The sequence below is a fragment of the Grampus griseus genome (genome assembly GCF_964374135.1).
Source record: "Grampus griseus genome assembly, chromosome: 2".
Taxonomy (NCBI): domain Eukaryota; kingdom Metazoa; phylum Chordata; class Mammalia; order Artiodactyla; family Delphinidae; genus Grampus; species Grampus griseus.
In genome coordinates this window covers 99,498,893-99,524,046 of record NC_139018.1, presented here as the reverse complement: position 1 = coordinate 99,524,046, position 25,154 = coordinate 99,498,893, and the positions used below count along the sequence as shown (strand labels likewise).

The 25,154-nt window shown below is 37.9% G+C and overlaps 1 protein-coding gene across 1 annotated transcript in view; it reads left to right on the top strand.

Moving 5' to 3' along the window:
- NEDD4 (NEDD4 E3 ubiquitin protein ligase) overlaps positions 1–25,154 on the top strand; it is a 159,554-nt gene that overhangs the window by 18,812 nt on the left and 115,588 nt on the right. Inside the window, exons 3-4 of the mRNA XM_082648457.1 lie at positions 2,976–3,054; positions 3,157–3,195. Coding sequence (XP_082504583.1) covers positions 2,976–3,054; positions 3,157–3,195 — 118 coding nt within the window. The remainder of the gene's footprint in view (positions 1–2,975; positions 3,055–3,156; positions 3,196–25,154) is intronic.

The following is a 25,154-nucleotide window of genomic DNA, read 5'->3' as shown; positions in this document are numbered from 1 at the left end:
AAAACAAAAAAAGCATCTGACAAAATTCAGTACCCAATCATGATACAAAATCTTAGCAAACTAGGGATAGATGGGAGTTGTAGACATGATTAAGGTTTTCCGTGAGAAAGACAATAGCTAATATCATGCCCAGTGATGACAGTCTGAATGCTTAAACTTAAACTCAGGAATAAGAAGCTCACATTCAGTTCAACACTGTACTGGATGTCCTAGCCAAGTAATATGACTAGGAAAAGAAATAAAAATAATGCAGACTGAAAAGGAAGAAACTTTTTACTTGTAGACTGTCTGATCATGTACATAGAAAACCCTAAGGAATCTCAAAGAAGCTGCTAGAACTAAAATATAAGGCCACAAGATACAAAGCCAGTGTACCAAAATTAGTCATATTGTTATATCCTGTCAATCAATTAACAATTGGAAAATGAATTTTTTAAATCTCTGTTTACAATAATATAAAAATTTAAAACTTAGAAATAAATTTAACAAAAGATTTGCAAGCACTGTACACTGAAAACTATAAAACATTCCTGAGCAAAACTGAAGATCTAAATCGATGGATAAATATTTTCATATTCATGGATTGGAAGATTCATTATTGTTAGAGTTGTATTTCTCTCCAAATTGAATAGATTTGGCTCAATCCCAATCAAAATCCCAGGCATGTTTTTTTTTGAGAAATGGATAAGCTGATGCCAGTATTGTTATGGAAAGTCAAAGGACATAGAATAGCCAAAACAATTTTGAAAAAGAAGAACATAGGTGGAGAACTTTTGCTACATAATTTCAAGACTTTTATATAGCTATAGGTAATCAAGACAAAGTAGCATTGGCATGAGAACAGATATATTGTTCAGTGGACTAGAATAAAGAGTGTAGAAGTACACACACCCCCCCACACACATACACATATACATGTATATGGTCAGTTGCTTTAAGCATTAAGGTAATTCAACAGAAAGGATAGTCTTTTAAGTACATGATACTAGAACAAGTGGTTATCTATATGGAACAAAATGAAGCTCTTTCCTTATCACACATAATATAGAAAATTAATAAGAGCTAAAATTAATAAACTTCTAGAAGAAGACATAGGAGAAAATATTTGCTCTACTGAGTTACACAAAGATTTCTTGAATGGAACTCAGAAAATATGAACCTAAAATTTAGAAAGAAAAATGTTGAAAGAGACTTCATCAGAATTAAAAACTTTTGTTGTTTGAAAGACACAGTTAAGGAAGGGAAGAGGCAAGCCACAGATTGGGAGAAAATGTTTTCAAAACATATATCTGACAAAGGCCTTTAATTCACAGTATATAAAGACCTCTTACAACTCAATAATAATATGATAAAATGGCCAATTAAAAATAGGCAAAACTCTTGAACAGACATTGTCTGTGGACTGTCCAGGCGGAAGTGTCTAGCTGGGTGGCGAGATCAGGAATATATATTTATATTTATGTTTTATATTTATATTTGACAGGATGTAGTTAGTTGTTAAAACCACGGATGAGATTGTGAAGGAAATATGTAGAGAGAACAAAAGGGAGAACCAGAAGGGACTTGCGTCATGAAAGCTAAACGAGATGAGTTTCAAGGAGGAAATGGTCAGTATTATCAAACCTACAGAGGACCAGTAAAATAAGTGCCTAGAAAGTGTCTATTGTTTTAGCAAGATTGGTGACTTTTCAAGGAATGGATCTGAAGGAAAGAGGTGGAAACCAGATTATAGGGCTGTGAAGAGCACTGGGAGTTGAGGAAATGAAGAAAGAGAGGTCGTATGCCATCACGGTTAAGCGCAGGGCCTCTGGAGCCAGGTGCTTGAGTTTCAGTTCTTGCTTTTCCGCTTCCTAGCTGTGTGATCTGGGATGAGTTGACTTACCTCTCTGTGTAAAATAGAGATAATAATCATACCTACCTCATAGGTCGTTATAAGGATTCCAAAATTTAATATATATAAACTGTTTAGAACAGTGCCTGGCACAGAGTAATTGCTTTATAAATGTTAATTGTTATTATTATTACAGATTATTCTCTTGGAAAGTTTGAGACAGAAAGAAAAGAAATCTAGTTTGCTTTGCTGGAGGCAGGAAGGAGAGTCAAGGAGTTGGGGGGGTTTAATAACATTTCTATGACTGGAAAAACCTAGGTCAAAGAAAAGCTGGAGATATAAAAGGGAGAAGTCAAAATAGATGACGTAAGGTTCCAGAGGAAGTGGGAGGAAACTGGACAAGGACGATTGGGTGAAATACCAGCATCACTGAGGTTAGGGGTAAGATGGGCTCTGATAAATACCAGGATGTTGGGAGTATTACAATGACTTTGATTTTTGTCAATTAAAGTAAAAGGTAAGGTTGTATAAGGAAATGGGAGGAGGGAGTTTGTGGTGGAGAATGGTGGGTACTTGGGATCCCCAAGAGAAATGGGAGAAATTTGACCATGGACAAGTAAAATGTCTAAAGTCTTTTGCTTTGCAAACGTAAATATCACAAGGTTTTCCTTCTCCATGTCTCTTTGTACAAGGGGTTACATATCATATAATTATTTTGAACTGAAGCACTTTGCCTTTATTTTGTAAAAAGAGTTTATACCCATGAGATAACTTGGAGCAACCTGAGGTCTTGCAAAGCTGTTCTTGAGAATCATTGAATCAACCTTCTTAACCCAAAAGAGGAAGACATGTAATAAAGATAAAACAAAACTTCAAAAATCTGAAGAGGTTGGAAATCATTAAATTGTGATTAAAAGGTTTTCTTTCTAATTCTTTGTCTATTTCACTAACATGGTATTTCAGCTTTTTAACAAAATGCAAAGATTGCTATAATTACTTACCCCTGCCTAAGGAACCCTTACTTTTAAGTGTAGGAAGTAACTGTAGAAATTGTTAACAAGGAAAATTCTGTGATTTTTACAGTTCGAGTAACCTGAGTTTGGGAATAAGCAACAATTAACTTTTTTTTTTTTAATTTTAACAGTGATCCTTATGTGAGAGTGACATTATATGACCCAGTGAATGGAGTTTTTACAAGTGTGCAAACGAAAACCATTAAAAAGGTTAGACTTAGCAGTATTCAAATTTTTCAAAAATATACTTTGTTTTATTTTTATATGACAAAATATTAAACAGTTAGTTATAATATGTTTATTGTCTTTTAGACTTTGAATCCAAAATGGAATGAAGAAATATTATTCAGAGTAAGTATGCATTTTATTTCATTATAACAACAAAGATTTTTCTCAGTAGGTTAGAATGATAAGTTCTCACAGTATTCTTAAATGTATCTTGTAAGAATTTGTAAAAATTTAAAAGACTTAAATCTAGGTATCCCCATTTTGACATGGCCCTGGAACCATTTATCTTATTATGAAAAACATATGTAAGGTAATGAAGAGGTAAAGGATAATTGTAAACCTGGAATTATCTTATTCTAATTTAATTCTGATTTAGAGAACAGTCTTATTCGAATTTTGCAGAGTTTGATTTTAAAGATGATGCAATATTTGTGTCTCTCCAGTCATTTGTTTATTTATTTATTTATTTTTGGCTGTGTTGGGTGTTTGTTGCTGCACACAGGCTTTCTCTGATTGCGGTGAGCGGGGGCTACTCTTTGTTGCAGTGCACAGGCTTCTCATTGTGGTGGCTTCTCTTGTTGTGAAGCACGGGATCTAGGCACGTGGGCTTCAGTAGTTATGGCATGCAGGCTCAGTAGTTGTGGTGCATGGGCTTAATTGCTCCACAGCACGTAGGACCTTCCCGGACCAGGGATCGAACCCACGTCCCCTGCATTGGCAGGCGTATTCTTAACCACTGCGCCACCAGGGAGGTCCCCAGTCTTTTGTTAAATACACTGATCCAGGCAAGAGATGATGAAGGCCTACCAACAAGTGGATACATTTCTTCTTATACACCCTCCAGTCACATTCCTGCCTTCCTCCTCACCCCGCCTCACTATCCCATAAGAGCAAACTCCAGTCAGCACTTATTTCAGGTTCCCAGGAGGGCCCTCAAACTGACAATGACATGTATATGGGAACAATGATTCATATAACTATGGATTTCTCATCAGAAACTGTGATGAAACAGGGTAATTAAGGTAGCAAAGAAAAAAGAATAGTCAACTCCAAATTCTATATCTAACAAAAATATCCTTCAGGAATGACAGTGTGATAAAGGTATTCTAAGCTGAGGAAAAATACGAGAATTATACTTGGAAAACTAAATGCTCTTCTCTCAGTAATTGGTAGGATAAGTAGACAAAAAATTCAGTAAAGATACAGAAGTCCTGAACAACACGATCAAACCAGTTTTATTTAATTGACATTTATAGACTTTCCACCCAACAGCAGCAGAACACATGGTCTTTAAAATTGCACATGGAATATTTACTGAGTATGCTGGGCCAAAACCCAAACCTCAACAATATTAAAAGAATTTAAATCATGCAAAGTATGGTCTATGATTATAATGGAATTAAAGTACAAATTAGTAACACAAAAATATCTGAAAAATCCGCAAATATTTGGAAGTTAAACAACACACTTCTAAGTAATCCATGAATCAAATAAGAATTGTCAAGAGGGATTAGAAGATATTTTAATAGCATGAAATAAAAATACAGCATCAAATGGATAAAGAAGATGTTATATATATATACACAATGGAATACTACTCAGCCATAAAAGAGAATGAAATAATGCCATTTGCAGCAACATGGATGGACCTAGAGATTATCATACTAAGTGAAGTAAGTCAGAAAGAGAAAGACAAATACCATATGGTATCATTTATATGTGGAATCTAAAATATGACACAAACAAACATATTTACGAAATAGAAACAGATTCAAAGACATACAAAACAAACTTACGGTTACCAAAGGGGAAAGAGGGTGGAGAAGGGATAAATTAGGAGTTTGGGATTAGCAGATACAAACTACTATATATAAAACAGATAAAGAACAAGGTCCTACTACATAGCACAGGGAACTATATTTAGTATCCTGTAATAAACCATAATGTAAAAGAATATGAAAAAGAAAAAATATATATATATATATCTGAATCACTTTGCTGTACACCAGAAACTAACACAACATTGTAAATCAACTGTACTTCAGTAAAAAAAAAAAAAAAATCAAAATTTGTAGGATGCAGCTAAAGCGATGCTTAGAGAAAAATATATAGCATTAAATTATATTAGAAAAGAAGAAAGGTCTTGAACCATTAATCTAAGGTTCCACCTGAAGAAACTAGAAAGTAGCATCATTACAGAACTAATAGACATTAAATGGAAAATAAGGGATATTATGAACAATTCTGTGCCCATAAATTCAATAACTTAGATAAAATGGATCAATTCCTTTAAAGACATATCCCATCAAAACTTTAATAGGAAATAAATTACCTGAAAAGTTTATCTCTTAAAAGATTGCATTTGAAGTTAAAAACCATCCAACAAAGAAGACTTTGAGCCCAGGTAGTTCCACTGGTTGAATTCTACCACGCATTTGATGAATAAGTAATTCCAATTCTATGCAATGTCTTACTGAAACTAGAAGAGGAAGGAACATTTGCCAGCATTACTCTGATACCAAAACCAGACCAAAGACTTTATAAGAAAATTAAAACTGCAGACCATTAGCCCTCACGATCATAGCCATTCTGTGGTAAGTTTATTAAATTGGGTGCCTTCCATTCTGAAAGGGCCAGTAATTTTTCCTCAAATTACCTGTGGATGTGGATTTGCCTTTCCTGTCTGCAGAACCTCAGGCAGCACAATTATCTGGGGGCTTACAGAATTTGTGTTCATAGGGATGGAATCCATGCAACATTTCATCCTTCCAGGGGACCCAGTTCACAGAGAAGGAGGTGCAGGAATGGGCCCATGACCATGGGATCCATTGGTCACAGCGTTTACGACGCCATCCAGAAGCAGGCAGCCTCACAGAGCACTGGAATGGCCTACTGAAGGCACAACTGAAGCACCAATATGGAGGCAATACTCCGTAAAGATGGGGTGCCAGTTTAATCATTTAAACCAAAGACCTAATATGAGGCTGTGTTCACAATGGAAAGAATACATGGTCCAGGAACAAAGGAATAGAAGTAGGAGGGGCCCCACTTACCATCATTTCCAAAGATCCACTGGAGGACTGTGTGCTTCCTGTCCCTAGAACTGTGGGCTCTGCTGAGTTAGAGGTCCAAGTCCCCAGAGGGAGCACTCTCTTTCTAGGGAACATATCAAGGGTTCCATTGAACCACAGTCTATACCTGCTGTCAGGGCACTTGGACTCCTTGTATCCAGGAACCAGCAGGTGATTGAGGCTATTATCTGGTTTCTGTAGGGACCAGACTGGAGAATTAAATGTGCATATTATAGGAACCACTCTTATATCCTTTAGGTCTTTAGTGGTGGTACAAATATATGACATTGCCACTATGTTGCAGTATTTTTGTTGTTTTTTAAACAGCTTTATTAAGATATAATTAACATAACATACAATTCACCCACTCAAAGTGTACAATTCAGTGGTTTTTAGTATATTCACAGAGTTGTTCAACCATCACCAAAATCAATTTTAGAACATTTTCATCACCCCAAAAATAAACCCCAGACCCACCATCTGTCACTTCTCATTTTCCCCCAGGATCTGCCCCTCTTCCCAGGCAACGTCCAAATCTACTCTCAGCCTCTTAAAGAGATTTGCCTATTTTGGACATTTCGTATAAATGATATCATATAATATGTGGTCCTTTGTATCTGGCTTCTTTCACTAAGTGTAATGTTTTCAAGGTTCAACCATGTTGTAGCATGTATCAGTACTTAATTTCTTTTTATTGCCAAATAATATTCCATTATATGGTTAACCACGCTATATTCATGCATCAGTTGGACATCTGAGTTGTTTCCACTTTTTAACTATTATGAATAATGGTGCTATGAACATTTGGATGCAAGTTTTTGTGTGGACATAGATTTTCATTTGGGGAGTATATATACCTAGGAGTGGGATTGCTGCATCGAATGAGAAACTGCCAAAATGTTTTCCAAAGTGGCTTTACCGTTTGATATTCCCACCAACAGAGTATGAGAGTTCTCACTTCTCCACATGCTTGACAACACTTGTTATTATCTGACTTTTTATTACAGCCCTCCTAGTGGGTGTGAAATGGTATCTTATTGTGGTTTTGATCTGCATTTCCGTGATGGCTAATGATGTTGTGCATCTTTTCATGAGCTTATTTTCCAGTTGTATATTTTCTTTAGAGAAATGTCTAGTCAGATCCTTTGCCCATTTTATAATTGGGTTATTTGTCTTTTTGTTATTGAGTTGTCATAGTTCTTTATATTTCTAGATACAAGTCCCTTGTCAGATACATGATTTGCAAAAATTTTCTCTCATTCTGTGGGTTGTCTTTTGAATTTATTGAGGGTATCCTTTGAAGCACAAAAGTTTTAAGTTTTGATGATGTTCAGTTTCTCTTTTCTTTTGTTCCTTGTGCTTTTGTTGTCATATCTAGTCAATATTGTTTTAGATTTACTATCTTCACCAGAGGGAGGACAGTTTCAAAGGCTTCCACTTGGCCTTCTCACTATGATAGCTGCTATCCCACAAGCCACGGATTCAATGTGGTGGTGGTAGTGAGGAGATCCAACTTCCATTATATCAATCCCTATTGTACACTTGAAAAGTAGGGAAATGACTACTGGGTGGATCCACAGAACTAGTGAACTCGGTGTAAGCTGAACGTTAGACAGGACTCCATTTGTTTTCTGTTCTCTGTAAGTCCTTGCTTTAATATGGAAGACCTAATGACACTTTGGGTTTCTGTTTCCAGCAGTCCTCAATATGTCTGATTATTCTTTCTCCCCAATATACACTCACCCAAATAAGTGGCCATAGTCCTTTTGGGGGAGGAAGAGAGGAATCATTACAATATACATTTCCTACAGTGATGCAGAGTCCTTCCTCCTATGGACTAGGTTACTTCTTCAGTCAATGTACTGTGGATCTGAAAATTGGCTCAGGTTGGGGAACTGGATGAGGGATTGTGACTTTTCTTTTTTAATCGGGACAATTGTCCTTAGCCACTGCTTCTCCATTCTTCCTTCTTGTAATTGTAGATGTTAAGCAGCACTTTTGTTGATCACCTGCCTATTTTGCCCCTTAGGGGCGCCATGCTCTATACCCTACAGGTCAAGTCAGCTTCAGTGCCCCCCTTACGTGGCTGGTCGTTACAATAATTGTAGCCCCCTTGGTTCTAGCAGTGAAATGTCACTGGCCGGCCTCTTACTGGAGAAGGGGAGGCTCATCCCCATGCATGGCTATTAAGGAGCCCAGCTCTTTGACCACCTCTCCCACCATCAGTCCTGGCATGCAGACGAGAGCCACTACTGCACTTCTGGGTGAAGCTGCTGCCCCTCTTACCAGCACACACCTGATGACTGTGGTTCCCTCCCCTCTCATGGAATACAAGCATCTGGTAGGTATTTTGGCCTCATATTTTATATATATATATATATTTTTTTTCTTCTAATTCTAGCATTCCAACTTCCCTTGGCCTTTTTATTCCTTCCCCTACCATATGCCAGGGCAACTTCTAGGAGCCACTCTAGCAGGAACCTTGCCTCATCTCATGGGGTCCTTGACAGGATGTTCAATCCCTTGTCCTGAGAAGATGCCTCCATGTCAATGAATTCTTGCTTATGCTGTCTTATGTTTCTGCCCCTTTGATCAATCGTAGTCCCAGAGATATTCCTCTGGCTCGTGCCAGGACATGCTGTTTAATTCTTGAAGCTTCTTCCAAATGTAATCGCTTTCGTTCTGTATCAGGCCCAGCCGGGATTTAACACTGATTATTATCTTGATAACCAGGGGAGAAGTGGGGGCAACTCCTGAGGAGAGAGTGTGGGGACCAGCTTCTGCAATGTCATCCTGCATGTGGGAAGTGCCAGCTCTTATTACAGAGGGATGAGATACCCTACTCTGCAAGCTCTGAGGGTTCAGGGACCTGTGGAACCAGGAAAATCCTCAGGAGCGTCCACCCAGATCCTCCTGTCCTGCACATCAGGATCCCAGGTTTTCCCAGCCAGGGCCCTGACATTAACATAATAGACCCACAGTGACTGAGCATTTAAATGTCTCTGAGCTCTGCAAGCTCTGTCAACTCCGACACTGCTCCTCAGTTTTGTCCTCTTTTCCACTTCAGGAGGTGCAGGCCTCTTTATACATTACCAAAGAGACCCTCTGTCTCTCAGATTTAACCTTTTGCTTTTGTTAACTGCCCTTATTTTCTCATTGTCTCTCTGTAAGTCATCAGTAGTAAAAACTAGACAACTTCATTGTCCTTGTAGGTATTGTTCTTCCCTTACCTTTCAAGTGCGTTATACATCAAACTGTCAAGGGTGTCTCCCTCCACCAGGACATTTGCCTAGGACACCCCTGGAGAAGTCTTTAGGAATTGGACCACCATCTTCTGCCAGTGACTATATATGTCCCACATTCTGCTAAAGATGGGGAGATCCTTGACAGGCAAGGAATTGGACCACCATCTTCTGCCAGTGACTATATATGTCCTACATTCTACTAAGGATAGGGAGATCCTTGCCAGCCAAGTGAGTGTGGGCTGGTCCTAACACCCCACTACTCATACCATCTGTGTTGGTTTGGGCTCTCTAAGAAACAGACATCAAGATGGAATTAGATATGCAGGAGGTTTATTGGGGAAGCACCTGTGAAGGTCAGACAGGGAAGACACACAGATGGGAAGAGCCTTCTCCTCATGATGCAGGCTTAACACCTGCTCAAGGAGAGGGGTGAAAGGACTGGGTAGGAAGAGTCTCACACTGCAGCACAGTTCTGAGAAAGTCTCGCCCAGACTGATGGGGAGCTTCCCAGCAAAGGTTGTCTGTTAGAGAAGTCCTGTGTTGGGCAAGAGTGCCCAGTCTTTGAGAGAAAGCAAAGAGAACCCAATGGGTAGATTCAAAGGTACATGATTAGCTGTGGCTGCCAATCAGCTATGCAGGTTCTCTTGAAAGAGATCCGAAAGTGATTAAAGTGGCTCAACTCTCTTATAATTGTGACATTTAAGGATGCGTATTGTAATCCTTAGAGCTGTCACTAAGAAATTAAAATGAAATATTATAGGTGAAGGTCCATTAAAGGAAATAAAATGGCATACCAGGAAACACTTGATTAATAATTTTTTTAAAAAGGTGAAAGGGAAGAAAAGAAGAATAAAAAAATAGAAAAGAAATAGATGATAACAAGCCATAAAGCAAACCATCTCAATACTTACAAAAAAGTAATATTCAACTATATGCTGTTTACAGGAGACACATTTTGAGTATAGAGACACAAACAGGTTAAAAGTAAAAGTACAGGAAAAGGTATACCATCACTAAGCCAAACAAAACAATACCCTGATATGGCTGTATTATTATTAAATGAAGTAGACTTCAGGATGAAGAGTATTACCAGAGAGATTTCATGATCATAAAAGCATTTATTCATCAAGAAGACATACAGTCCTATGAATACACCTGATAGAAGAACTTCAAAATTTTGAAGAAAAAATTGACAGAACTAACTAGAGAAATAAATCCAGAATAAAGATTTTGTCACACCTCTGTCAATAATTGATAAAACAACTAGACCAAAAAACAAAAATCCAGTAAGTACATAAAAGATTTGAAGAACACTATCAATCAACTTAAACTGTTTGGCATGTATAAAACACTACATCTGATACAGCATACCTCAGAGATATTGTGGAGTCAGTTCCAGACCACCACAATAAAGTGAGTCACACAATTTTTTTGGTTTCCCAGTGCATATAAAAGTTATGTCTACACTATACTGTAGTCTGTTAAGTGTGTAATAGCATTATGTCTTAAAACACTATACATACCTTAATTTAAAAATAACTTTTTATTGCTAAAAAATGCTAAGCATCATCTGAGCCTTCAGGGAGTCATAATCTTTTTGCAATAGTAACATCAGAGATCACTGATCACAGATACCATGACAATGGTATCATAATATAATAATAATGAGAAATTTTGAAATATTGTGAGAATTGTTAGTGACATAGCGACACAAAGTGAGCAAGTGCTGTTGGAAAAATGGCACCAGTAAACTCACTTGACACAGGTTTTCCACAAACTTTCAATTTGTAAAAAACGCAATATCTGTGAAACACAATAAAACAAAGTATGCCTGAACCTGAAGAATATACGTTCTTTTTATATGCCCATGGAACATTCACCAAGATGACCATATATTGGGCCATAAAACAAGTCTGAATGTGTTTAAAAGGCTTGAGATTCTATAGAATATATTCTCTGATTACAACAACCTTTAAATAGAATTCTGGAATGTATATCTGGGATATATATTATACATGTATATCTGGATATGTCAGTATATCTCAAAAATCCATAAATATTTGGAAATTAAACGTATTTTAAATAAACCACGCTCAAAAAGAAAATCATAGGAAATTTAGAAATCATTTTAACTGATTGATAATTAAAGCATAACATATCAATATAGGATGAGCTAATTCAGTGCTTGGAAATTTACATCTTTATATGCTTATATACAAAAGAAAAAGGATTTAAAATCGATGATCTAAGTTTCTGCCTTAACCAAAAAATAAAAAGTAGAGGGGAGGGCTTCCCTGGTGGGGCAGTGGTTGAGAGTCCGCCTGCCGATGCAGGGGATGCGGGTTCTTGCCCCGGTCCGGGAGGATCCCACATGCCGCGGGGCAGCTGGGCCCGTGAGCCATGGCCGCTGAGCCTGCGCGTGCGGAGCCTGCACTCTGCAACGGGAGAGGCCACAGCAGTGAGAGGCCGAAGTAGCACCAAAAAAAAAAAAAAAAAAAAAGTAGAGGGAAGGAAATAAGAATGGAAGTCAATAAAATAGAAAATGGATAAAAAGTAGAGAAAGTAAATGAAACTAAAGGTGGTTCTTTGAAAAAATTAATAAAATTGCTATACCATAGCAAGCCCTAATAAGAGAGAAAGAAAACTCAGGGCTTCCCTGGTGGTGCAGTGGTTAAGAATGCTGCAGTCAATATAGGGGACATGGGTTCGAGCCCTGGTCCGGGAAGATCCCACATGCCGCGGAGCAACTAAGCCCGTGTGCCACAACTACTGAGACTGCGCTCTAGAGTCCATAAGCCACAGCTACTGATCCCCCGTGCCACAACTGCTGAAGCCTGCGTGCCTAGAGCCCGTGCTTCGCAGCGAGAGAGGCCGCCACAGTGAGGAGCCTGCACACTGCAACAAAGGAGTGGCCCCTGCTCGCTGCACCTGGGGAGGGGGGGGAGGCCCGCGTGCAGCGGCGGAGACACGATGCACCCAAAAGTAAATACAGTAATTAATTAATTTAAAAAGGAGGAAAAAATGGAGAAAGAAAACTCAGATGAACAATATCAGGGATGAAAGGAATATCAAAGTGTGGGTAGAAGTAGATAATGTGGTTATCCATTAGAGGAATTAAAATTGTAATTAAATTTTTAAAAATTTTAATTAAAAACTAATTAAAAATCTTCCCATTATTTTTTACCATCTTGATTTTTTCTTAGAATGGATACTTGAAAGTCAGTACTACTCTTGAGTTAGAGATGTTACTACAAAAATAAGAAAGAAGGCCATTTGTAGATGATAAACCTGGCTCAGTACTTTACTGCCTTTAACTCATTGTTTCTTTTACTATAATTTCACTGTTGCCAAATGTTCTAGCCAGTATTCCTCTATTCTGGGATCATAGGCCGTGCATTTATTTTAATCAGAAATTTGCAAATTTATTCCAAGGGTAACTAGATAAATTTTTGTGGATCAATGCTAATTCATCACAGCTAGATATAGAAAACACATGGCGATTTAATACTTGCTGTACAAAGGACATAATTATGTGCAGTCCTCTATTTTCTTCTTGTCATTTATATCATTATACATAGCACAAAATGTTTTCCATTGAATGTATTCACATAAAAATGTCTATTGAGATAACAGAGTACAGTAAAATGTTGATTATTGGGCATTCAGCCAGATGGAAATTGTGGCCAGAAGTTGAAGGGAGCCTTTATATCTTTGAGAAAACGTGAAGTTCAAAGAAAGTCTTGTGGAGAACTGTTACTGGTAGATTAACAAATAGAGGAGACTCCAAATTGAAGTTAGTGCTCAATAGAAAATTATAGTAAAATCTACACTTATAGTTGCTCATATGAGACCAAGGGAGGCAAGTTATCAGGAGGGAAAAATGTTTGACACATTAGGAGCAATGTACACATTGTATAGTCTGTGCATCAGCGTAGTGTATGAGCATCTGAAAAAAGCCCCACTTCATTCCCTGTACACCCATGGTGCTCAGTTTATATCTTTAATATTCATAATCATATTATATTTACAAAATGTGTATATGTTCATGAATATATTAGTATTATGTTACAGAAGCAACATAACTTGTACACCACAGATATTTTTAGAAAGAGAAATAAAAATCGGCCATAACTTAATCTCCATAATGCCACCACTGATTGTGTGATAGTCTGGTATTTTATCCTATGTATTTTTATCCATGTATTTATACTCCTCCACCTCCGCACACACAAAAAAAATTGGTGTGATATTTTTTCCCAGTCACTTTGCTAATGCTTATTAATGTGAGGCCACAGTCCCTACCCTCAGCGAAGCTTACTGTCTGCTGTGGACCCCTATAAACTAGTTTCTCAAAAGAATTACCAATGTGCTGAGACTTGTCAAGGGAAAACACTGGGTGCTATGGAGTGAGTATCAGGGGATATTAGAGACTTGAGGGGATTCTCTCAATGTAGGGTATTTAGGGAAGGCCCTTCTGAAGTGTATCATTTAGGATGCTTTCAGCTTCAAGTAATCCTAGCCTCTCTGGGATTCTCTTGCCTTTCTGTCCTTGGTCACAGGAAGCTTCCAGCAGTTCCTAATGACATAGCCTCCCATGATGATGTCCAGAGGTAGAAAAGGGAGAATGTTTTCTCACATGTCTCTTTTAAAAAGTGAAGAACCCTTTTCCAAAAGTTTCCCTAGGAGACTTTGATTCATGTCTCTTGGACCGGAATTATGTGGTGTGTGTATTTCTAACCCCGTCATTAGTAAAGAGAGTGGAATTACCGGGAGGTTTAGAGGAATCAGAAGTCAGCTCCTGGGGGGGGGGTGGGGTCGGGGTAGGGAGTAGCTGCCTGTATCCCTGACACACATTATCATCCATTATTTGAATAAAATCAGAATTCTGTTAGCTAGGAAGAAGGCTGGGGTGCCCCATTAATAAAGCACTAAGTAAGGTATGGTGTAGCCATATAATGAAATCCTCATCAGCTGTTTAAAAAGAGACAGAGGTATATGTATTGATAGGATGTTAAGTTTCAAAATATATTAAATGAAGGAACAAAGGTGCAAAACATTGTATATATGATGCACCTTTTTGTGTAAAAACAGAACAGCTTTCTCACATGCTGGTATTTGCAAAAAATACTTCTAGAAGGTCCAAGAAACTGTTCACAGTATTTTCTCTGAGGGTGGGGAAAGGGTGAGAGATTTATAATTCACTATACTGAGTATCTTTTTTTTTTTTACTGTTTGGGTTTTTTCCCCATGGCTGTGTATCTATAATTCATTTTTATATTTGTTGATTAGCAATAACTGTATAGAGAAACAAATTAGAAGAACATAAAATATGTAGATAAAAATGCAAAGATAGTTTCTATTTATATAACGCTTAAAGCTTGTAAAAATACTTATCTAGTTCATTTTACTTTTTACACAGTTTTTATTTTAAAATCTACTTACCACATATGTCCGCACAAAAACCTGTACATGAATACTCATAGCATCATTATTAATTATAGTCAAAAAGTAGAAACAGGGCTTCCCTGGTGGTGCGGTGGTTGAGAGTACGCCTGCCAATGCAGGAGACACGGGTTCGTGCCCCGGTCCGGGAAGATTCCACATGCCGCGGAGTGGCTGGGCCCGTGAGCCATGGCCACTGAGCCTGCGCGTCCGGAGCCTGTGCTCCGTGACAGGAGAGGCCACAACAGTGAGAGGCCTATGTACCGCAAAAAAAAAAAAAAAGTAGAAACAACCCATAGGTCCATCAACAAATGAATGGATAAACAAACTGGGGTATATACATACAGTGGGATATTATTCAGTTATAGAAAGGAATGAAGTACTGATACATGCTACAACACGGGTGAACCTCGGACACATTATGCAAAGTAAAAGAAGCCAGTTACAAAAGACCACATATTGTAAGATTCACCTCATGTTAAATGTCTGTAATAGGCAAATCTATAGAGACAGAAAATATATTAGAGGTTGTCTGAGGCTGAGGAAGTTGGGAAATCAGGAGTGACTGCTCAAGGGCATGGGGCTTCTTTTTGAGGTGATGAAAATGTTCCAGAATTGCGAGGGTGGTTGCATACTCTGTGAATATACTAAAAACCATTGAATGGTGCATTTTCAGTGGGTCAGGTACATGGTATATATATTATATCTTTATAAAGCTTTTTAAAAAGTATGACTGCGTTGTTATTTTTCCTGCAACCACCAGCATAATTTCCAGGAGCATTACTTCAGGTTCTTTATGAATACCAGAGAATAAATTGATATTTGTTAATACCTTTGTCCTTCTTTGAGAATTTGGTTACTCCTCTGGAAAGTGTTTTTTTCCTCTATTCTTTTATGCATTTATAGACTTAGACATTTTTCAAAAAACCTATCTCAATATTTTAATCTTTGTTTCTTCTTCTTACACCTTTCCTATAAATATGACCCTGTAAACTCTATTTTTATGACCATAGCTTTACTCCTATTTTTAATAAATTAAAAAACAATCATCTCATCAAAGAATTCACACATAGCTTTAAAATGAGATAGTATAAAGGGGCTTATAATGAAAAGCAATAGACTCTGGTGCCCCAACCTCTCCCCTCCTATTCCTGCTTCCCAGAAGGAACCCCTGTTTAACTGTTTCTGTTTGTCATGCTGGTCCTTATTCCCATCCTGCTGAATAACTCACACATCCCTGTCCCAAACTGGCTTCCAGCTATGATAGATGAGTAGTAGATCGCCAACTTATGTGTTTGGCCAGTAGTTTGGCCCCTCATAGGAATCTAGGTTGAAACTCATTTTTCCTCAGAAGCTTGAAGACAGTGCTTTATCAACTTTGAGTATGGTATTGGTATTGAAAAGGCTGCTTCTTGTTCCTTTGGAGGTGATCCTTCTCTCGCTGTGAAAAATGTGATGATTTATCTTTACCCTGGTGTTTTAAAATTTCACAGTATTATACCTTGTGTGTACAGTGTCATTGTATTGGGCCTTTGATAAGCATTTCAATTTAAAGACTACTGTTTCCCTTCAGCTCTGAAAATTTTTGTGTGAATAATTTCTTTAATAATTTCCTTCCCTCTGTTTGTATTATTGTTTGGCGATTCCAGCTAGTTGGGTGCAGGGTTACCTAGACTGATTCTTATCTTTCTCAGTCAGAATTCCTCATGTGAACCACAGAACACAGAAAATGATTTGAGTGATAGTTTCCTCACATATTCCAAGGATGGTCTTACTGAGTACGATCCTAGATATATGAGATATATCAATAGATAACATACATTAAATGTCTTAGGACAGGAGTCAGTAAACTTTTTCATAAAGGGCCAGTAAACTTTTTCATAGGTGTCACACAGGCAGGAGACAAAAATTGAGGCTACTGTGTAGGTACTTATATAGCCGTTTAAAAGGTAACCATTTTAAAATGTAAAAAAAATTATTATCTTATGGGCTGTTAAAAAAAAAACAAAAACAAGCAAGTGCCTAGCTGGCTTTGGTCCATAAGCTGTAACCTCTGTTTTAGGACATTAGGGCTTAATTCTTTCACTGAATCTGTTCAGAAAATCCTCTTTTTTATTTTCTCTCATATTTTCCTTAGCTTAGCTTTTTGCTCTACATTTTGGGATATTTCTGCAAATTTACCTAAAATTGCTTATATTTGAATTCAACAGTTATTTTTAGTTGCAACATCACTCCTTGCCTCTTTTTATAGTGCCCTATTTTAGCTTTATGGATGCAAGACTTTCCCAAATTTTTCTAAGGATATACCTTACAGTTTTTAAAGGTGTTTCTTAAGTATCTCTTTTCTCTGGGGACAGTTTTTCTGTTTCTACATCTGTGATCTCTGGTAATCATCTATTGCTTCTATATATGAAAATCCTAAACATTCAACAATTACATGTTACATTTTTAGTTATTTATATTTTATATATTAAAACTGATGGTTGAAGAAGATGCAGTTGCTGCTGTTGAGAGAGCACGTGCTTGGGGAGCAGGTGTGCACAAAAATGCTGAAGGGATCCATGGGATGACAGGCTGAGCTCTAATAGCATTGGCTACAGAGCTCTAAAGCCTCATGATTAAAATGGGGGCAACAGCTCCAAAATCGATAGAGCAAGGAGGATCAGAGAGTGAGACGTGAGATGCTCTGTGGCTTTGTACAGACTTCTCTGGATGTCTATGGGAGGCAAGCCAATCTGAACACTTCCCTGGAGCACTGCAACCTGGAGCTGAGAGAAACCCCTTGCCCTCAGCTGTGGAGTTGTGATGAGCTGTGCGACTGACAGGATCTCGTTGCTCCGGCCGGGTGTCAGGCCTGAGCCACTGAGGTGGGAGAGCCAACTTCAGGACATTGGACCACCAGAGACCTCCTGGCTCCACGTAGTATCAATCAACGAGAGCTCTCCCAGAGATCTCCATCTCAACGCTGAGACCCAGCTCCACTCAACAATGAGCAAGCTCCAGTGCTGGACGCCCCATGCCAAACAACGAGCAAGACAGGAACACAACCCCACACATTAGCAGAGAGGCTGCCTAAAATCATACTAAGTTCACAGACACCCCAAAACACACCACTGGATGCGGTCCTACCCACCAGAAAGACAAGATCCAGCCTCATTCACCAGAACACAGGCACTAGTCCCTCCACCAGGAAGCCTGCACAACACACTGAACCAAACTTACCCACTGAGGGCAGACATGAAAAACAATGGGAACTATAAACCTGCATCCTGTGAAAAGGAGACCCCAAACACAGTAAGTTAAGCAAAATGAGAAGACAGAGAAATACACAGCAGATGAAGGAGCAAGGTAAAAACCCACCAGACCAAACAAATGAAGAGGACGTAGGCAGTTTACCTGAAAAAGAGTTCAGAGTAATAGTAAAGGTGATCCAAAATCTTGGAAATAGAATGGGGAAACTACAAGAAACTTTTAACAGGGACCTAGAAGAACTAAAGAGCAAACAAACAATGATGAACAACACAATAAATGAAATTAAGAATTCTCTAGAAGGAATCAATAGCAGAATAACTGAGGCAAAATAATGGATAAGTGACCTGGAAGATAAAATAGTGGAAATAACGGCAGCAGAATAGAATAAAGAAAAAAGAATGAAAAGAATTGAAGACAGTCTCAGAGACCTCTGGGACAACATTAAACACACCAACATTTGAAGTATGGGGTCCCAGAAGAAGAAGAGAAAAAGAAAGGGACTGGGAAAATATTTGAAGAGATTATAGTTGAAAACTTCCCAACTATGGAAAAGGAAATAGTCAATCAAGTACACGAAGCAAAGAGAGTCCCATACAGGATAAATCCAAGGAGAAACATGCCAAGACACATATTAATCAAACTATCAAAAATTAAATACAAAGAAAAATCATTAAAAGCAGCAAGGGAAAAGCAACAAATAACATACAAGGGAATCCCCATAAGGTTAACAGCTGATCTTTCAGCAGAAACTCTGCAAGCCAGAAGGGACTGGCAGCACATATTTAAAGTGATGAAAGGGAAAAACCTACAACCAAGATTACTGTACCCAGCAAGGGTCTCATTTAGATTCGACAGAGAAATTAAAACCTTTACAGACAAGTAAAAGCTAAGAGAATTCAGCACCATCAAATTAGCTTTACAGCAAATGCTAAAGGAACTTCTCTAGGCAATAAACACAAGAGAAGGGAAAGACCTACAAAAACAAACCCAAAACAATTAAGAAAACAGTAATAACAACATACATATCAATAATTACCTTAAATGTAAATGGATTAAATGCTCCAACCAAAAAACATAGACTGGCTGAATGGATACAAAAACAAGACCCATATATATGCTGTCTACAAGAGACCCACTTCAGACTTAGGGACTGAAAAGTGAGACTGAAAGTGAGGGGATGGAAAAAGATATTCCATGCAAATGGAAATCAAAAGAAGGCTGGAGTAGCAATTCTCATATCAGACAAAATAGACTTTGAAATAGACTTTAAAATAAAGACTATTACAAGAGACAAAGAAGGACACTACATAATGATCAAGGGATCAATCCAAGAAGAAGATACAACAATTGTAAATATTTATGCACCCAACAAAGGAGCACCTCAATACATAAGGCAAATGCTAACAACCATAAAAGGGGAAATTGACAGTAACATAATCATAGTATGGGACTTTAACACCCCACTTTCACCAATGTACAGACGATCCAAAATGAAAATAAATAAGGAAACACAAGCTTTAAATGATACATTAAACAAGATGGACTTAATTGATATTTGTAGGACATTCCGTCCAAAAACAACAGAATACACTTCCTTCTCAAGTGCTCATGGAACATTCTCCATGATAGATCATATCTTGGGTCACAAATCAAGCCTTGGTAAATTTGAGAAATTTGAAATTGGATCAAGTTTCTTTTCCAACCACAACGCTATAAGACTAGATATCAATTACAGGAAAAAAAACTGTAAAAAATTCAAACACATTGGGGGCTAAACAATACACTACTAAATAACCAAGAGATCACTGAAGAAATCAAAGAGGAAATCAAAAAATACCTAGAAACAAATGACAGTGAAAACACAACGACCCAAAACCTATGGGGTGCAGCAAAGGCAGTTCTAAGAGGGAAGATTATAGCAATACAATACAACCTCAAGAAAGAAGAAAAATCTCAAATAAACAACCTAAACTTACACCTAAAGCAATTAGACAAAGAAGAACCAAAATACCCCAAAGTTAGCAGAAGAAAAGAAATCATAAAGATCAGATCAGAAATAAATGAAAAAGAAATGAAGGAAATGATAGCAAAGATCTATAAAACTAAAAGTTGGTTCTTTGAGAAGATAAATGAAATTGATAAACCATTAGCTAGACTCATCAAGAAAAAAAGGGAAAAGACTCAAATCAATAGAATTAGAAATGAAAAGGGAGAAGTAACAACTGACGCTGCAGAAATACAAAGGATCATGAGAGATTACTACAAGCAACTGTATGCCAATAAAATGAACAACCTGGAAGAAATGGACAAATTCTTAGAAAAGCACAACCTTCTGAGACTGAACCAGGAAGAAATAGAAAATATACACAGACCAATCACAAGCACTGAAATTGAAACTGTGATTTAAAATCTTCCAACAAACAAAAGCCCAAAACCAGATGGCTTCCCAGGCGAATTCTATCAAACATTTAGAGAAGAGCTAACACCCATCCTACTCAAACTCTTCCAAAATATAGCAGAGGGAGGAACACTCGCAAACTCCTTCTACAAGACCACCATGACCCTGATACCAAAACCAGACAAAGATGTCACAAAAAAACTACAGGCCAATATCACTGATGAACATAGATGCAAAAATCCTCAACAAAATACTAGCAAACAGAATTCAACAGCACATTAAAGGATCATACACCATGATCAAGTGGGGTTTACCCCAGGAATGCAAGGATTCTTCAATGTGTGCAAATCAATCAATGTGATACATCATATTAACAAGCTGAAGGATAAAAACCATATTATCATCTCAATAGATGCAGAAAAAGCTTTCAGCAAAATTCAACACCATTTATGATAAAAAAACCCCAGCAGAAAGTAGACACAGAGGGAACTTACCTCAACATAATAAAGGCCATATTTGATAAACCCACAGCCAACATCGTTCTCAATGGTGAAAAACTGAATCCATTTCCATTAAGATCAGGAACAAGACAAGGATGCCCACTCTCACCACTATTACTCAACATAGTTCTGGAAGTTTTAACCACAGCAATCAGAGAAGAAAAAACAAAATAAATGGAATCCAAATCGGAAAAGAAGTAAAACTGTCACTGTTTGCAGATGACATGATACTATACATAGAGAATCCTAAAGATGCCACCAGAAAACTACTAGAGCTAATCAATGAATTTGGTAAAGTAGCAGGATACAAAATTAATGCACAGAAATTTCTTGCATTCCTGTACACTAACAATGAAAAATATGGAAGAGAAATTAAGGAAACACTCCCATTTACCATTGCAACAAAAAGAATAAAACAGCTAGGAATAAACCTACCTAAGGAGACAAAAGACCTGTATGTAGAAAACTATAAGACACAGATGAAATAAATTAAAGGTGATACAAACAGATGGAGATATATACCATGTTCTTGTATTGGAAAAATCAACTTTTTGAAAATGGCTCTACTACCCAAAGCAATGTACAGATTCAGTGCAATCCCTATCAAGCTACCAATGGCATTTTTCACAGAACTGGAACAAAAAAATTCACAATTTGTATGGAAACACAAAAGACCCCGAATAGCTAAAGCAGTCTTGAGACAGAAAAACAGAGCTGGAGGAATCAGGCTCCCTGACTTCAGACTATACTACAAAGCTACAGTAATCAAGACAGTATGGTATTGGCACAAAAACAGAAATATCGATCAATGGAACAGGACAGAAAGCCCAAAGATAAACCCACAGACATATGGTCACCTTATCTTTGATAAAGAAGGCAAGAATATACAGTGGAGAAAAGACAGTCTCTTCAATAAGTGGTGCTGGGAAAACTGGACAGCTATGTGTAAAAGAATGAAATTAGAATACTCCCTAACACCGTATACAAAAGTAAACTCAAAATGGATTAAAGACCTAAATGCAATGCCAGACAGGATAAAACTCTTAGAGGAAAACATAGGCAGAACACTCTGTACATAAATCGCAGCAAGATCCTTTTTGACCCACCTCCTAGAGAAATGGAAATAAAAACAAAAATAAACAGATGGGACCTAATGAAACTTAAAAGCTTTTGCACAGCAAAGGTAGCCATAAACAAGATGAAAAGACAACCCTCATAATAGGAGAAAATATTTGCAAACGAAGCAACTGACAAAGGATTAACCTCCAAAATATACAAGCATCTCATGCAGCTCAATATCAAAAAAACAAACAACCCAATCCAAAAATGGGCAGAAGACCTAAATAGACATTTCTCCAAAGAAGATATACAGATTGCCAACAAATACATGAAAGGACGCCCAACATCACTAATCATTAGAGAAATGCAAATCAAAACTACAATGAGGTATCACCTCACACCATTCAGAATGGCCATCATCAAAAAATGTACAAACAATACATGCTGGAGAGGGTGTGGAGAAAAGGGAACACTCTTGCACTGTTGGTAGGAATGTAAATTGATACAGCCACTAGGGAGAACAGTGTGGAGGTTCCTTAAAAAACTAAAAATAGAACTACCATATGACCCAGTAATCTCACTACTGGGCATATACCCTGAGAAAACCATAATTCAAAAAGAATCATGTACCACTATATTCACTGCAGCACTATTTACAGTAGCCAGGACATGGAAGCAACCATAGTGTCCATCAACAGATGAATGGATAAAGAAGATGTGGCACATATATACAATGGAATATTACTCAGCCATAAAATGAAATTGAGTTATTTGTAGTGAGGTGGATGGACCTAGAGTCTGTCAAACAGAGTGAAGTCAAAAAGAGAAAAATACTGTATGCTAACACATATATATGGAATCTAAAAAAAGAAAAAAATGGTTCTGAAGAACCTAGGGGCAGGACAGGAATAAAGATGCAGACGTAGAGAATGGACTTGAGGACATGGGGAGGGGGAAGGGTAAGCTGGGACGAAGTGAGAGAGTGGCATGGACATATATACACTACCAACTGTTAAATAGATAGCTAGTGGGAAGCAGCCACATAGGACAGGGAGATCAGCTCGGTGCTTTGTGACCACCTAGAGGGGTGGGATAGGGAGGGTGGGAGGGAGACGCAGAGGGAGGGGATATAGGGATACATGTGTACGTATAGCTGACTCACTTTGTTATAAAGCAGAAACTAACACACCATTGTAAAACAATTATACTCCAATAAGATGTTAAAAAAAAAAAAGAGCTGATGGTTGCATTATTGTTGAACCTCTACCTGAAATCAGACACAAAGAGAAACTCTAATAATGTGTATGTGTCTGTGTGTAAATGTGTTTACTAGAGGTTTAGGTGCTATAGGAATATTCTCTCATTTGGGCCATTGACCTCTTTGCTTCAACATTCTGTTCTTTTAATAGTTTTCAGTTTCTTCAGAAGCCTGCTTTCGTCCCCACTTCATCTCCCTCCTAGGGAGGTATGGAAATTGCTTGCCTGCTGGTGGCCCTTGCACGTGCATATGATCTTTGCTGTGACGTTTTAATACCTTTTACAAACTCCTTTGCTATTATGAAAACAGGATCTCAGGAGGGAGAGGGTTAATATTTGTGTTCAGGCTGCCATTTTGAATTAGAATTCTCACCACATGTTTTAAATTGTATTCTTGCACTTAGGGTGTGCCTTTGATATAACCCCCCTTAAAAAACAAGTAACCAAGTCTTTTATGGTGTTTTTATAATTCAGTAGAGAGCTATTACATATTATTAACTTCATAAATGGAAGAATGTAGTCAGTTTTTTAATAACTGGAAACGGAGGAGGGGGAGTGACGGGAGGTAAGACTTCAGGGCGGAGTTGACGTTTGAGCTGAGGCTTGAACAAGGGGTAGATTTTGGACGTGTTGAGCTGAGAAGGTGTTGCGCATGGAGAGACCTTAGCATGTACAGAAGTACAGATCAGAAAGCGCAGTAAGCAGTGATTAGACTGTTTCTAGTGTGATTAGAGCATAGGGTGTATGTGTATTTGTGTTGGCAGGCGACAGTTACAGGACACAAGGCTGGAGAGGCAAATTGGACTCAGATCAGGAAGCATCATTCCATGCTCAGGCATTTGAATATTATGCTTTAGGCCACTGGGAACAGCTTTTGAGAAGGGCAGTAAAGACGGCCTAAGCTATCTTTTAGGTAGGTCACTCCAGTTGTAATAGAAAAGGTAGATTTAAAAGGTAAGATAGTTGAGTTAGAGCATCCTGTTAGGAAGCTATTAATTATAGTCTGAACCAGGACAGCAGAGGCCTATTCAAGTCACATATATCTATTTTCTTAGCAATATTCATTGAACATCTACATTGTCTGCCAGGTATTTTGTTAGACATTGAGACTTTTTATTTTTTCCCTCAAAATATTTTTCATGTTCTTGTCTCCCTCCCTAGTCTCACTGGGACCATCACAGGCAAAGCTCTCATCACTTCATACCTGAGTTACTAGAGCCACAGTCTCTGTGGACTCCAGGGTCTCTCTCTAGTCCAATTTATTTTATGTATCACTGACAAAATAATATTTACATATGATCTACATCGTATCAGTTTTTCATTTAAAAGCTTAATTTTCTTCCATACCAATCAAGTCTTCATTCCTTTTCTGGATATCAGTGCCCTCAGTCTGGCTCTACACTGACTAACCAAATTTTTCTTACCACTTTGTAACACAAAAATGTTCTTATCAGTTGATCTCCTTACAGCATGCTCATTCTGCCCCCATGCCTTTCCTCCTGCAATCTCCTTGCTGTGAATATTATCTATATTTTCTTATTCAAATTCTTCCCATCTTTCAAGTCTTAGCTCAAGCGTCATCTCCTCCCCAAAATGTCCTCTATATCCTCCTAGAAGAGATTATTGTCTTAACACTGTTTCTTCTATCCCCGTGGCATATATAACCCTTAATTGGGGCTTCTGTCCTCATAGTTGCCCCATGGTTACAATATGACTGTAGGGGTGCCAGCTGTCCTAACCAAGTTCCACGCAGGAAAAAGAAGTACAAAGGGCAAAAGCGACATCTCTCCCAGCTGAGTCAGCCCCATTTAAAGAGCTCTCCCAGGAACTTCCCTGGTGGCGCAGTGGTTAAGAATCT